At 43.6% G+C, this 15,150-nt stretch overlaps 1 protein-coding gene across 1 annotated transcript in view; it reads left to right on the forward strand.

Annotated features, from left to right (window-relative positions):
- Positions 1-648: 648 nt before the first annotated feature.
- vstm2b (V-set and transmembrane domain containing 2B) overlaps positions 649-15,150 on the forward strand; it is a gene marked incomplete at both ends in the record, with an annotated part of 37,116 nt that continues 22,614 nt past the window's right edge. Inside the window, 4 exons of the mRNA XM_079186380.1 lie at positions 649-721; positions 1,213-1,400; positions 2,404-2,433; positions 3,188-3,626. Of these exons, the coding sequence (XP_079042506.1) occupies positions 649-721; positions 1,213-1,400; positions 2,404-2,433; positions 3,188-3,626 (730 nt within the window). The remainder of the gene's footprint in view (positions 722-1,212; positions 1,401-2,403; positions 2,434-3,187; positions 3,627-15,150) is intronic.

A 15,150-nucleotide genomic window follows, 5' to 3' on the forward strand; every position in this document is an offset into this window, starting at 1 on the left:
AGGGAGAGAGAGCGCGCGCGCAGGAGGGGGGGGGGGGCACCCAGAGACCTCTGTTGATCGCGCGTCCTCGCGATGCACTCGCGAAGCACACCAACCCGCGCTAAGGCTCCAGGTCGGTGACAGCTGCCAGACGAGAGAGGGTGAACCACAAAGACGGACAAAGGACAAACGTGTGGCTCTCCCCAGCAGCCATCACCACAGAGGGTCGGTCATGTGATGGGTATTGGAGCGTAGCCCGCGAGAGCTTTCCTTCACCGGGGGAGCGGGGTGATGAAGATGATGAAGATCATGAAGAGCAGGTTTCTGCCGCTGACCGGGAAGTTCGTGTTGTTCTTCCAAGCGACGCTCAGTGGGGAATAAAGGAGCCGCCGCGTTCACTGACGGAGTCATATTACTCACTTGATTTATTTGCAGTGAAATTTGGAGAACTCCACTTCTTGTTGTTCCAGCGCAGACATGCGGGTTTAATGATGCCCGAGCTCACCTTCGGATCGTACACGTTGCCCGGCTGATGCAGCGGCTCTGGATCGTGCTTCTTCTTCTGTGCCCATATCTGGAGTTATTTGAGTAGCAGTTAACAGGACGCACCGCATCCAGGTCCAGTGACCGTCTCATGTCCGTGCTGAGTGTGACGAGCCTCACTGTGACATGGAAAAATCGGGACTATACAGCCTCCTTTACTACTTAGTTCTCAATTCGCCCTTTATGATTTGTGCAAATGGTAAGTGAACCCCGAGATGGGAGGCACACGGGGATGAAATACATGTTTCAAAATAGACTGTGGCTGTTGAAAAGCTATAGTTTCGAATAAATGCCAGCTGTCTGCAGAATTAAACATCTCCTGCCAATTTTCTGCACAGTTTTGGAATAGTTGGAGAATTGTGACAATAAATCAGTCAAACATGAAAAAAGCCAACACAGTATGGCCCAGCTGTGCCCACATCACAGCATCATGAAAAGGATTATTTGATCAAATAAAGCCTGAGGCAGATTGTAGGTCACAGTTCTCTGATAAAACCATTTCGTTCTATAAATCACAGTAGATGGACTATTGGAGCTCAAGCTTGAAACGGCATGACAGGAGGGTGGGTGGCCATCAACAGGCCGAGCTCTGGATGGTTTTTAGGCTTATGAAAGGCGCTTTTTACGCACTCACTGATCTGTGCTTCTGGTGTCTTGCTTCTCTCCACATTCGCTTCCATGAAACCAAAGCGGCATTTACTGAAGTCCCTAAAGATGTGAGTGTGGGGGAGGGAGAGGATGTGGAGATGCCCTGCGCCTTCAAGGCTGTCAGCCCAGCGCCCATGTCTTTGGAGATCCAGTGGTGGTACCTGAAGGAGGATGTGCCTAAAGAGCTGCCCCATGAGCTGCAGATCAGTGCCCCGGCCAACCGAGCCAAGGTAACTGCAACACTGACGCCAACCCAAACACCATTAGTTCATCCGACATACCGTAGGTCCAAATGTGTGTGTTTGTTGTTAGTTCACATCTGCCCGACAGGACGTATCCTTTTGACCAGTACTATCTTCCCTCCTGAACCCCGACATCTTTTAAGCACTTGTCTTACCCAGCAGCTGAATATATATGTCACTTCTGCCCTATAAATCTGCCAGAGATCAACATTTGTACACTTTGCATATATGTGTGGAAATATATATGCAAATCCACATGCTGCAGATCTCTGAGAAGTCTTGATATAGGAGCCTGATGCAGACAGTTTCTTTGATCTGCAGTTTGTTCCATTTTTCTACATTTTTAAAGAACCAGCAGTGTTTCAAACTTCCATTTGTCAGCTATTAATCCTGTGCATCTCTCAGGACGAGGGCGATGTCACCCTGACTCTGAAAGGACACTTGTTGGTTATCAACACCATTTAATTCCTCTCAGGTCCGCTGCATAAATCCGCCATGATAGGATATCGTGGCAGGACGCGGTGCGAATGACTTTTCCCTCCAGCATGACCAATCAGTCTCTTTCAGTAGTCTGAGGAGTCAGGGGCAATCACATCTGCAACATTTCCTCTGCGGTATAAGCACATTAAAACATGCAGCGGGGGTAAAAGAGGAGAAAAGCGAGCGTGAGAGAGAGGAGAGGTTATCAATGGCGTCTTTGAGAAATGTACGCAACCAGCTCTGCTCATGCCGTTTGCTCTCACCACCAAATGAAATAACAATCTTGTGATACTGTTGCCAGCAATGTGCATGTATTTAGTTATATATATATATATATATATATATATATATACACATACATACATACATACATACATACATACATACACACACACACACACACACACACACACACACACACACACACACACACACACACACACACACACACACACACACACATACATGTACATGTTTTCTACATGTGATTCACGATACTTTCTTTTTTCAGGTCATTCCAAGGGAAGCCACAAAAATTAGTGTAAGTGTCCACTTTCCTTTGTTGAATAGCAGACGGTTATTTTTCAAACACTACACAGAAGACTCTCAGTCGTAAAATGATGACATTGACAGACGATCACGTGTCTTGAGAGAAAGAAAACACCTGCCTGACATGGTAGTGTGTGTTGGGATTTAAAAGGTGGAGAGATGCTCCTCTTTTCTGTGTCTGCCCATGATGCCATGACTCCATGAAAGGCGATTGGCTGCTACACCTGCCACTCACTCTTAGAGACTTGACTGACTGGATGTTTGGCTGAACCAGAACAATCTTCCTGGCTTACTCTTTTGTGTTCTCTTTTAATGGGAAATACGCTTCTAATCCTGATTAGTAAATGGGAGTTTGATCTTTAAGAGATCATTTGTGTGCATATTTATACACGTTACGTAATTCAACTGATGGATTAGTCTGTGACCACTATTCACCTACTATTCATTTCAGTCTTCTGCTGTCCCTTTTTCTTCAGACAGGTTTGATCTCATGTTTTCAGACATTTAATGTCAATGCTAAACACACTGTGGCAGGTAGTGCTCTGATAACATGTGAATCCTTGTTAGGGATAACTGAGGCTCCATAAGATGTAGTGTGTAGGTCTGTTTTTGGTGCCTGTGCCTCCACCTCTACTCACAAAACATGAAGGGAGCCTTATTAAGTTGATGATTGCATGCTGAAACTAGTTATTGTTCAAGCATTCCCATCTGCCATGTTTCAGCATTTCCCTGTCTCTCGGTTCCAGACTGTGCGTGTTCAAGGCAACGCCATCTCCCACCGCCTCAGCCTGTCCAAGGTGAAGAAGGAAGAAGAGGGGGTGTACGAGTGCCGCGTGTCCGACCTGTGGGCCGACGAGACTCAGGAGTTTACGGTTCACGCGGTGCTGCATGTCGCGCTGGGTGACGGCATGGTGGCCGAGGAGGCTGTGTCGCACATCCAGAACCGCTGGCCCCTGAGGAATACCAACACGGGGCTGGGAGGGGGCGGAGCAGGGAGGGCCACCTCGGAGCCCGGCCAGGGGCTGGCAGGAGGTCAGAGATCAGGGCAGGGGAAGCACCGGGTGCCTCAGCAGGCTCAGCCCGGTCTCCTCCCTTCCATCTCGTCCACCACCACCTTGGTGGCCAAGTCGTCAGCCTCACCGCTGCCAGGGAACGCAGCCATCCTCCGGCAGCAGCTTGGAGCTGGTGAGTGAGCGTTGGAGGGAGGGTGGATGTGAAACAGAGCCACAGTGACCCCTAGTGTTGGTAGAAGGGAGGAACCACGGGAGATTTACAGACACGCTCAGCAGTGTGTGGCTGCTGTGCTGGTCTCCATCTGGCTCCAGGTTTTATCTGTTTAAGTCACTCAAATCTGAGCAAATGTGCTGTAAGTTTCTCTCTGATAAGGAGCCTTTATCTTTGTGTTGTTATGGGGACATTTCAGTCCGAAATGCACTGTGACGTCTTTTTATCAATTCCACCTGCCACTATATTTTGAAGTGTGTAGAATTGGTGATATTTACTTGACAAGTCTCGAGTCTGCCTAATTTCCTGTCATATTGAACACCGCACTCTTAGACAATAACATCATTCATGCAATTTCTCTGTAATTACTTCTAATCACTGAGCTGTCTTTTATTGGTCCATCTTTAGAAACAGGGAGATATGGTATAGGAGGATGTTTAGGTTACCTGCAATATTAGGTGTTTTGTGTCCATATTTTATTATTTTGGCACTAGCGGTAAGTTACGCTGAACGATTCGGGAAACAAAATGTAATTGCATCATTACTCTCATTGTGATTGAAAAATATTTAGAAATATTATGGTGTGATTTTTTTTGCGTTGGTAGAGTAAGAGTTGTAGGCCGGGACTTCTCTGCAGCACCACAATACTTAAGTCAGAATGATATTTTGTTTTTCTTTCAACAAATATTGTGCCTCTTGCAATTTTTGATTTGAAAACATTTGGATGCATATTTCAGTCTTGTTCTGACACTTATTTCATCTAAATGCTTCTGCTTGTGTGCAGCATATGTGAGCTTGTTATATTATCACTTCACCCTCAATGTGCATCTATATATATACTGTATGTATCCTCTCATCCGTGTGATCGCCCAGCTCGGCCTTCCCCGTCCTCTACACATATGATCCTGCAAAAGCTCTGTCACGATTTTCAAATCTCTTTAAATCACGTCATCATTTTCATTGGTAGTTAGGACTCCCTCCACCAGCCGCTTGGCAGATGGCCCGGGCAAACATGGAGGAAAGGGAGTTGGGATTTGTAATCTACCTCCTCTTAGCTCTTCTCCCTGCCCCAGATATGTTCTATGAAGCGCACTTGTGAATAATTAAAACTCATCGAAGTCTAGTAGAGGCTTGTGAGGCCGCTGATGCAGAGAGCAGTCAGTCAGCCCTGTGGACTGTACGACAGATGCTGTGTGGAGGACTGAGACACGTAAATGCTCTACATTCTTGTGGTTGACTCCAACATGAACACCTACCTGCCATGTGCTGGCTTTATGTTGTACATGAGAGGGGCTTGTCAGAGGTTAGATATCCTTTCTGCGTGTGCGTGCTGAAGTCTGCTGTCTCCTTTCAGAAGAGTATCGCTCCACTGTTGTCGCAGCTTTGATGAGTCATTCAAAAGGCTTCTCACAAGAAAAGGGAAGTGGACTTTCATCTGCACTGATGCTGCTGCTATTACATGTATGCAGAGCATTTTATTAGAAATGTAAGTCCGTCTGTATGTTTGGACGATAGATTCATTAGGTGCATACAAACTACTTCTCTCGCATGGCCAGACTGAGCTCAACAACGCTGTGTCAGCGCTAAAGGTGGGTCTGGCTCCACACATTATCATTGTAGTATAGGGTGGGATTGGCTCGTTTGTATTTCGATAAACCAATCACAATTGTCAAAGCACAGGATGCAGTGACAGTAACGTTGCAAAATAAACAGGAAGGGGAGGAGAATGCTGCTTGAGACACTGAGGATTGTAGGCTTAAGGTCTTTTCAAACAAAGTGAATATCTTGTGTGAATGATTTATAAAATGTGAACCCATCTATGTCTATGAGCCTATCCACACCCAATCCACAACTTTTGTATTTGGCAGTGCAGTTTTTTTAAGCAGCTGTTTAGTTTTTATCCATGCTGATAAAAACAAGCCAAACAAACAATGACTTTTGCTCATGTGATCAATAGGTTTCCTCAGACGTCAATCTCTCAACTCTTCTCATACCATCACACAACAATATGGATATTAGGGCTGCACAATTAATCGAATTTTAATCGCGATCACGATTTTGGCTGCCACGATTAAATGAGCATGATCGTCTGCGATATTGACGTTTAAAATACGTGCTCTGCTATCAAATCAAGCGCTTCCTCAAATCAAGCGCTTCCTCAACAGTCAGTCAACCACCAGGGGGCGAACGAGATGAGAGCTGTCATGCGCGCACCCTGTAGAAGTAGAAGAGTAGAGAGACGGGAGCTTGAAGGAAGAGTACTTGTGCTTAATTTATTTACACGCTGGCATGTCACGTCTGTCACTACATGGTCGGCGGTTACAATTCCCCTGCTCTTCGCATCGCGCACAGCGGTGTTCCGCCCTGATCTGCGCGCACGATGCAACAGTCACTCTCCAGCGAGAATCCTAAAATCCGCTACAGTGCTACATTCCCAACACTTATGTAATGCAGTGCAGTGTGTCCAACAGGGCAGAGGTCACATTGTGGGGAGGGAATAGCCTTCATTATGTGGCTGTTTTCTCGTAGTACGTTGAAGTGGATCTGCTGATGTTCAGCGTTCCTGGATCATTCCACCATTGTGTTCTATAGTCTATTCCATACAATTGATTCCATACAATGGATTTGTTATCAACAGGAAGACCCAGTAAGAATAGGAGTGTTTAAGTGGTACAGCAGTAAACCAATACCAACCCTTGCAGCCTCTCCTCCACGGACCGGAAGAGACTGATGAGTTAGGGTTGAACCACGTTGAGAGGGGATGAACCACAACTGACCAGATGTAGAGTTTGGAATCTAGAACAGAAAGACCCCCATCAGATTCAAGCTGTAAGGTAGAAATCTTGAGCCAAGGTCGCCTCCTCTCCCATATGAATTTTGAGACTAATGAATGTTTCTTGTCCCAGTGATTGGTGGGAGGAGGTAGGGGTTATATAGAGGACAAGAAGGTCACTCCCAACAAAATGTCCATCTCAATAATAGAGAAAAGGGTCCGCAGTAAGATGAAACCATCTTTCTTGGTCCATCTCGATACAGCTAAAAATTCCTTTAATGCATAAAATTATCTGCCTCTTCTAACATCTGCAAAAACTTGATCACATTGTCACTTGAGACAGCAGCGTGGGCAACTAGGGAACCTGTTGCTAAAATCAACGTGACAAGGTTTTCTTAACTTGAGTAGAGGTAATGTGTGCTCATCTCCTTCTGTGATTGCAGGCAGTTGGAAATGGTTTAGTTTAATCAATACCAGTGCTTTTTTCAGACAGCTGCATCTGCTTTAAGCATTGCACTTCATTAATCCCGTACCATTACTGCAGCATAGCAAAAAACGTTGATGTGAACATGATGTGCAATACAATACTTACCAATAAAACAATACTCATCGACAAATAGCTAGACTAATAGACCTGGATCAGTCTCTTCCTGAAAGTGCTTTCAACGACAGACTGATAAAAGAGCTGCAACCTCTTCCATCATTAAAGGTCTCCTTATGGTTCCTCAGGAAGTAGAGTCCAGTCTGCTGTCAAAGGGACTCCAAGGTACTTGTACTCGTCTAGCAACTCCACCTCCTCTCACAGAATGTTGATGGGATCAAGAACAGTCCATGTTCTCCTGAAGTCTATGACCATCTCTTTGGTTTTGGTCATGTTCAGGAGCATGTGGTTTCTCTGCACCACTCAGCAAAACTGGTCACCAGGTCCCTGTACTCTGACTCCACCATCTCTGGGCAGGGGAGGAGCGGGGTCTGGAATTATGAGGGAGGGAGAAGCAGGGGTCAGGTCACTGGTAATCCAGGGGTGATTGTTTGGGAAACACAAACGGTGTTGTTCACAAAGAAGGTGATGTAGTCTGTAATACAGTCTTTCATGCTGTCGATGTCCTCCCCATGAGGCTCGCAGACATCCCTGTAGCACCTCATTAGCATCCTGTGACCCCATTCCTGACAGTCCTCTTAGGCTACATCCACACTAATGCATTTTCGTTTTAACACAAAAACGATCTCCGTCCACATGGACGTTTCAGCATCGTTTTCGAAATGATCACCGTCCAGACTAAAACACCTGAAAACTAATATCACGTGAATATTGTCCCAACCCGGCCCCAAGGCTGTAACAAAAGGGAGACAAGACAAGTGGAAAAAGTAATAAATATATATTTATTTAAGAACAAATAACTAAACTAAACAAACAAATAAGCAGCCGTGTCATCCAAACAAGAGTCGGAGAGGAGAGGGGCCGATCCTTGTTCAGCTGTCGATTTATAACCAGGACACAGACCCCTAGTGGGAGGGAGGGGTCAACACACTATTCACGTACACTGGGCATGCGGGTGGGTGCCAGTGTAAACAGGAAGTAGATTGGTTGATTAGTTAAAAATAATACGACAGAGTAATAAAGAAGTATTTAATAATGAAAGTTTGTGTTTGATACTTAAGATATTCTCTAAAATCTTCCTCTATAAACTCAAACAGACACATTTTGTGGAACATTTTAGAAATTTTATTTTTCAGACTCTCACACATCAAATTTACATAAAAGTTTTCCATAAATGTGGTCAACACACGTCTCTCACTTGTTTCCTCGGTTTCGTTGTCTGTTCTCACTCGTAGCTCTGCTGGTGGCTGAAGTCTCTGTCCTACTGGAGAGCATTTCATGTTTTGTTCCTTTTTGTGTGTGGATTTCACAATAGGTGTGTAGAACAAAATAAACATTAATAAGGAAAGGAAAGTCCTCCATTTTGTGTCTGTCCTCCTCAAAGCTTCAAACCGTGACTTCAGACGTCCGCTCCGTAGCGCTGATAACGCCGCTGGACACGCAGCTCGCTAATTGCTCCAATAACAGCTGCTTCCTCCGTAATAATGCAGACTTTTACTGGACAACAGCTGCTAGTAAAGACAACAAGGTCATCAACGCCTGTAATCAGTTGTCCAAGTTGAATTAACCTGGGTCTTATTCCTCGTACGTGGTTCAACTAAGTCGATCAAATGTCCTATTATCCAGCTTAAATTAACCCGATGATTGACATCAGGCTATCTCGGTTCCTCAAAGGCTGATCCGCTCAAACAGTCTCGTTAATTCGAACCAGACGTCAGTCATCAGGATCCTTGCGTGTGTCCGTCCTACTTCAAAAGGGGGAAGCGTCGATCACAGAAACCGTGATTTTCTAACAGTACAACGGCAAATAAACTCAAAGAAAGAGCCTCTTTTTTCTCCGCTGACGAGCAGGAGATGATCATGAACACATACGAGGAATTCAAGACCATAATCATGGCGAAATCTAACGCTGCGAGGGCTAGACGAGAAGCATGGCAAAATATCGCAGACGTCGTTAAATGCGCAAGTGTTGGGAAAATGTATCGGTTAATTTTAAGAGCCTCATCACCTCAATCAATCAGATGATATTTCTTTAAATGTGCTGCTGGCAGTAGGCTTAATGGAATGCATCATCCAATGAGATCTATAGCGAAAATAATTATCTCAACTCTTTCAGAATAAGTAGATAAAAACAAGCCCAAAGAGTATCTAACTGATACGCATTAATAGATACTTATGAGGATATATGTACTGTATGCGCTTATGTATCATGTACTATATATATGTGTATATATACATGTATGTGTAGATTATCATATAGAATAGGAGTTTGAATATGCGTGTGTGAATCTGTGTATGGGTGGATCAGTATGTATGTATTATTCATAATAAGCAGTGAAAATAAATTGTGTGTAATTCTCTCTATTCTTATCATGAGTCCACCTTAATCATGTTCTACAATAATTATATGCTGTGGTGTACTAATAACACTGTCATATCATTATGAGTGCTTTCAACCATCATGTAGTTCAACCAGCCATCAAGAGGACACGGGAGCAAGTAAACACTAAGCACACAAACATTATTCAGAATGGTGATCAATACAATATGTGCCATGGTAATGTAATGAACACATCCATAAGTTTCTTAATCGCCAAATAAACTTTATGAACAGCACGGCATGTAGCGGCTTTTGATGTTCTCCGCATCACCGACACTGTACAAACATGAACCACTCGCAAAAAAGCGCGAGGCTGCATCCAGTCTGTGAGACAGTCAATGCTCGGCTGCGGCGTGTGGTGTTCAATGTACGGCTCGAGAAGGTCTGTAAATAAATGATTCCTTGTCGGCAGAATCGATAGCGCTCGTACAGGAAGTCATCATGATGTGATAACGGATCTTGGCGATCTCGAAGAACTCTCTCCCTATAAAACGCTAATCTAACTAATATCGCTTCCTCATCGATGGGATCTCTGAGGAAGGGAGCTGACACTTTTTTCCGGGGGAGTGGCAGCTTATCCAGCTGATCTAGCTCAAGTCTGCAATGGAGCAGGTTCAAGCTTATGGATGTGTTGCTATGGTGATTTTTCCAAACTTGCTTCGAGGAACCGAAAAGCCTCACTTATGTAATCTCATCCTGAAAATTATCCGGCTAACTCAGTTAGCCACGTACGAGGAATAGGGCCCTGGTAGATAATCGGCAATCAAGGCTGTTGTTGATTGTCATTTTCTGGGAAAGGGTCACACGATAGGGGCGTGACGAAACAGGGAAGGACACGTCGTGACTGCTAAGAACCAATCAAGTAGTGAATGCGGGTGTCTTCGTCATCGTTTCCAAATGTATGCGTTTACGCCATCCACACGACAAGGCAACCCCGGAGTTTTCAAACTTATCCGTCCTCGGGAGCGTTACCAAATGTGTCTGTTTGTGGTGCTCGAAAACTCTGGCGTAGTGTAGATGCTCAATGTAAACGTAGCAAAACATATGCGTTTGAAATGGAAATGGAGTAGTGTGGACATGGCCTTAGTCACAGAGAGCTGCTGGACAGTGGGAAGGTATAAAGGGGTGAGAAGTACCAGCTTTTGATCCCATGTTACCTGTGGGGGCAGGGCGGTAGAACTGTGTGTATCCTTGAGATCTGCATATGGTAAGTTTTGTTTCCCTTTTAGGGCAGTTTACAAACTGTGGGCAGATCGGCAGTGTTGCTGACAGAGACAATGCTGAGATGTTAATAAAAGCATAGCAGTGAGTCAGAAGGTGAAGTGTACGCCGTGACTCCTTAGTCCACGGTGGCTGATGGTGGGATGTAATTAATAACTTACTATAAGTCAGAGACTCACATCTAACAGTTCGACTTTCGGGCTTACAGATTAAGTTTTTAACGGTAATATGTTTAGGATTACTCCACCTGTTGTCCACAAGCACCACTACCCCTGCTTTTTAGTTCTTGCGATGGTCGTATTTGCATTAAAAATATGTCTGTGCCACCGTGGCTCTGTGAAGCACATATCGTTGCATTCACGGCATTCCTGCTAGGTGTTGGTAACTGAGGAAGGCTTGTCTATCTCTTTAATAGCAACCTTACATTCCACATGGTGACCTATGTAACAAAGGGTTCATACCATTTCCTCGTGGATCTGTGTTTGGCTACAACCATAAATCTCTTTCATCTCGCATCATGGAACTTTCCACACAGAACGCAACAACAGGACCAATGCACTCTGCAACCCATTATTTCCATTGACTTGCTTGGCGCCACAATAACTTTTCGCTGGGTCGAGCAAAGCGTTGGTACATGACGCTGTTCACCAAGCCCAGCGCAGAGTGAAGAAAGGTATATCTACCCTCTGTCCTGTCGGCATGACTCACTAGCTCCAAAAGGGAAACAAATGTAGAACAGTAGAACATTGATAAAGTTAACAAAATAAGACAACAAAAAAAAGTAGATTCAAGGCGATTAGATGCACCAAAAAAATGAAAAATACATATAGAAAGTTAGGCGAGCTGCTACAATTGGCTGCCTCTCGAGTTGTGCCATCTTGCTAAATGGCCAATACAGTATCCAGTAAAATATAGTATCTGACCACAGAAATGGTCCGTTAAGTTATATGTTTTGCAGGAGAGGCAGGCCCACCCTGCAGATTGGCCAATAGTAGACAAACCAATGTTCAGACCAAACGCATACATGCATTTGTTTTGTGCCTTTCTACTCTTCAGACCACTGAAAGTCCTTTACATGTCACCACTGACTTCACATCAGGACTAAACTAATTCAGGAGCAATTTTGGGTAAAGTGTCTTGCCCAAGGGCACATCGACATGGACTGGAGGACCTGGGGATTAAACTGACGATCGGAAGACAACCCACTCTACCGCTGAGCCACAGCAGCACATCCATTCATACACTAATAAATCCAGACCTGCTTTTAGTGAACACTGATCTCTGTACTTTGTATTAAGCCCAAAAACAAACCAATTAACAAAGTAGTTGTGAAGCCAGGTGTCCACTGTCCCTAATATGAACTACATCTGTTGTATTCTGGATGATTACTGATGCAGCACATTAAACCTCACAGAAGCTTGACCTTCATTATTGGACTGTCAAGCCTGATTGCTTAATGCCTCTTGCTGTTGTAACCATTTCAAAGCAGTTACAGTGCTGATATCAACTGTTGTTGTGCTCACATTTCCCTCTGTTACAAGGCTGGGGAGTCAAGAAAATAGAAAGTGACCATAATCTATTATTTCATGGGTGAGTGGTGCATTTCTGTTTCAAACACTCCAAATCTTAATTCTGTTCAAACAAGGAAAGAAATCAAATGAAGCCAAAGTGACGACCTGTATGATATATAACATTTGAGCCGTTTGATCTATCAGAATGGTAGAGGTGGCCGATACGACCTAAAAGCTATTTCACAGTATTTTGGGGGGTTTTCGGACACAGTATGTTATCGCAACGGTACAAAATTAAGAGAGATACCTGCCTCAAAACATTACGCTACCAATTTGTGACAATACAAGGGAATGTATCTTAAGAAAGAAAAAGTATTTTATGTTGAAAAATATGGATGAAAATGAGGTATAGACTTACATAGAGAAGGAGCCTGCCCCTGTTATTTTAAGTTGTCAGTCAACTGTGTTGCTGACAAGACCCAAGCAGCACAACTCGGCTGAAGGCAGCTCATCAAGAGATTTGATGTGTTGCCTGTTTTTTTCTCAGCAAAAATAGACAATGAAAATGATCTGCTCCCACAGACTGTGTGGCTCCTCTGACCTGTTACCAAAACCTGTGTGCTCTAAACCAAAATGTTTATTACAGGAAAGACGGTAATGCAAAATCTATGTAGTGGCCCTATGTTACACCGGGGACGGTGATGAAACCTGTATCGTACCGAGGGGACAATGCTTCAAAGTACAAGGTGGAACAATGCTGACTCGACATATAAAATGGATTGACTCAGCGAATTGACTTGGTTGTGTATTTATGCCTGTGGAGTTATATTCTTTGTTATACTCAAGGGGTAGGAGACAGCCTCTATAAAGGAATGAATTTGTTGAACATACGGATATTACAGTTTAGTAGTTTAGGGAGTCATATCAGTTAGTTACTTTTCAAAGTGTCAACAATCAACCCCTCATCACAGGTTACATATTTACAAGAGTTTTCAGAAATGGTGTGCACTGTTACAGTGCACACCATTTCTGAAAACTCTTGTAAATAAAGTATTGAAATCTTAAACCAGTGACAGCACACCAGGGTTTAAGTAGAGTGAAGCAGAGAATTGTTCATGACTTCATTCCGAGGAGATTGTTGAACCTCACCAGAGCACTAGGACAGGAGAAAAAACATTGATGACAAAGATTTGTGACATTATTCTTTTCATTAGCTACGGATACCATCCGTAATCTGACCTGACTGGCTTTATCTGTAAGCTGCATGAGAATCTGGAGTACACTTTTTGATGGATTCCCCTGGGTAGGAAAACATACACGTATGACGTCTGATGCAAACACTAAGATGCAGCCTCACTTTGTGTTGACCAGAGGACACTGATGGTGAATTCAGCGCAGTGGCTCATTACAGAACAATTACTTTCTGGGATCTTAAAGACAATGGTCCTGTGTTCTCTTTGCTCAACTACATTTCCTGCAGCTTGTGAATCAGCAGTAGAGGAGGTTGTACTAGTGTTCAAAAGTAGTTTAGCCAGCTTCACTCACACTGAGTCGTCATTAGAGCAGCCAACAGACACGAGTCCCGCTGCCCTCCATGTCCATAACCATCCTCTACCTCCAGCACGGTTAATTAGGTGAAAACCAGCTTTGTTAAGTTTACAGCCTGCCATGCTGTTGCTGTGTCTACAATTACACTGTTGATGCCTCTAGCTGTGACTTTTAGGCGGCAGCCCTAAGTTGAACTAACTTTCGACGTTGGGAAGAAACACTTTCTTGCTGTGAGGAAACTCACACAAAGTGCTCATCCATTACATTACAGTCATTTAGCAGACACTTTTATCCAAAGCGACTTACAATTCAGATTATATCACATTTCTACACCGTAGAACCAGATACCCTCCGGTTCCCAAGCCAAGTCCCCACATATGAACTGAGCCATTGTTTCTGCTTTAATTCAAAGTTACAGAAATATTGAAAATGAATATTGTAACACAGTGGTATTTGTCTCATGATGATCAAGGTTTATTTTTTATTGTAACATGAGTTTTTGTTGCATCACTGTGGTCTAAAATTGAAAGTCAGTTTCATATAAATTCTTATCTTGATATCTGATGTGAAATTTGCACCTTGGAAACGTTTCATGAATTATTCCTGATTTAAAGGAATGTTAGATGAAATGGATTTGACTTCAGTGCAGATCTGAAGTTAAAAGGCTCCTGATTAATAGTGCAGTGGTGGGAGCTGATGTTTCACATTTGAGCCCTTGAGGGGACTGTCAGCCAGGCATGCTACTGGTGTCTGTTATCAAATACAGTTGACACTCTTCTATTGACAGAACAACCCGGAGGAATCCATCTTGGTCAGTTTTTTTCACCTCTGTTTCCTCAAAGTCGGTCCACTTTACACTACTGTTCAAAAGTTTGGGGTCACCCAGACAATTTCGTGTCAATTTTCAGTTTCTTCGCAATGTCTCGCATGGAATAGCTTCATTCCTAAGAACAAGAATAGACTGGCGTGTTTCACATGAAAGTTCTCTTTTTCTGGCCATGTTGAGAGTATAATCCAACCCACAAATGTGATGCTCCAGATACCCAGTTTTATAGCTTCTCTCACCAGCATAACTGTTTTCAGCTGTGCTAACATATTTGCACAAGGGTTTTCTAATCATCAGTTAGTCTTCTAAGGCGATTAGAACACTGGAGTGATAGTTGCTGGAAATGGGCCTCTATACTCCTATGTAGATATTTCATTAAAAACCAGACGTTTCCACCTAGAATAGTCATTAACCACATTAACAATGTATAGAGTGTATTTCTGATTAATTTAATGTTATCTTCATTGAAAGAAACAGTGCTTTTCTTTGAGAAATAAGGACATTTCTAAGTGACCCCAAACCTTTGAACGGTAGTGTAAGTATTTGACAACAGCTGAAGGTTAAGAAGATTGGCAAAATGAAAGATTACTTTGTGCTCGCTCTTGGCTCCGCTGCCTTATCCTCA

This window comes from Pholis gunnellus, assembly GCF_910591455.1.
Source record: "Pholis gunnellus genome assembly, chromosome: 1".
Lineage (NCBI taxonomy): Eukaryota > Metazoa > Chordata > Actinopteri > Perciformes > Pholidae > Pholis > Pholis gunnellus.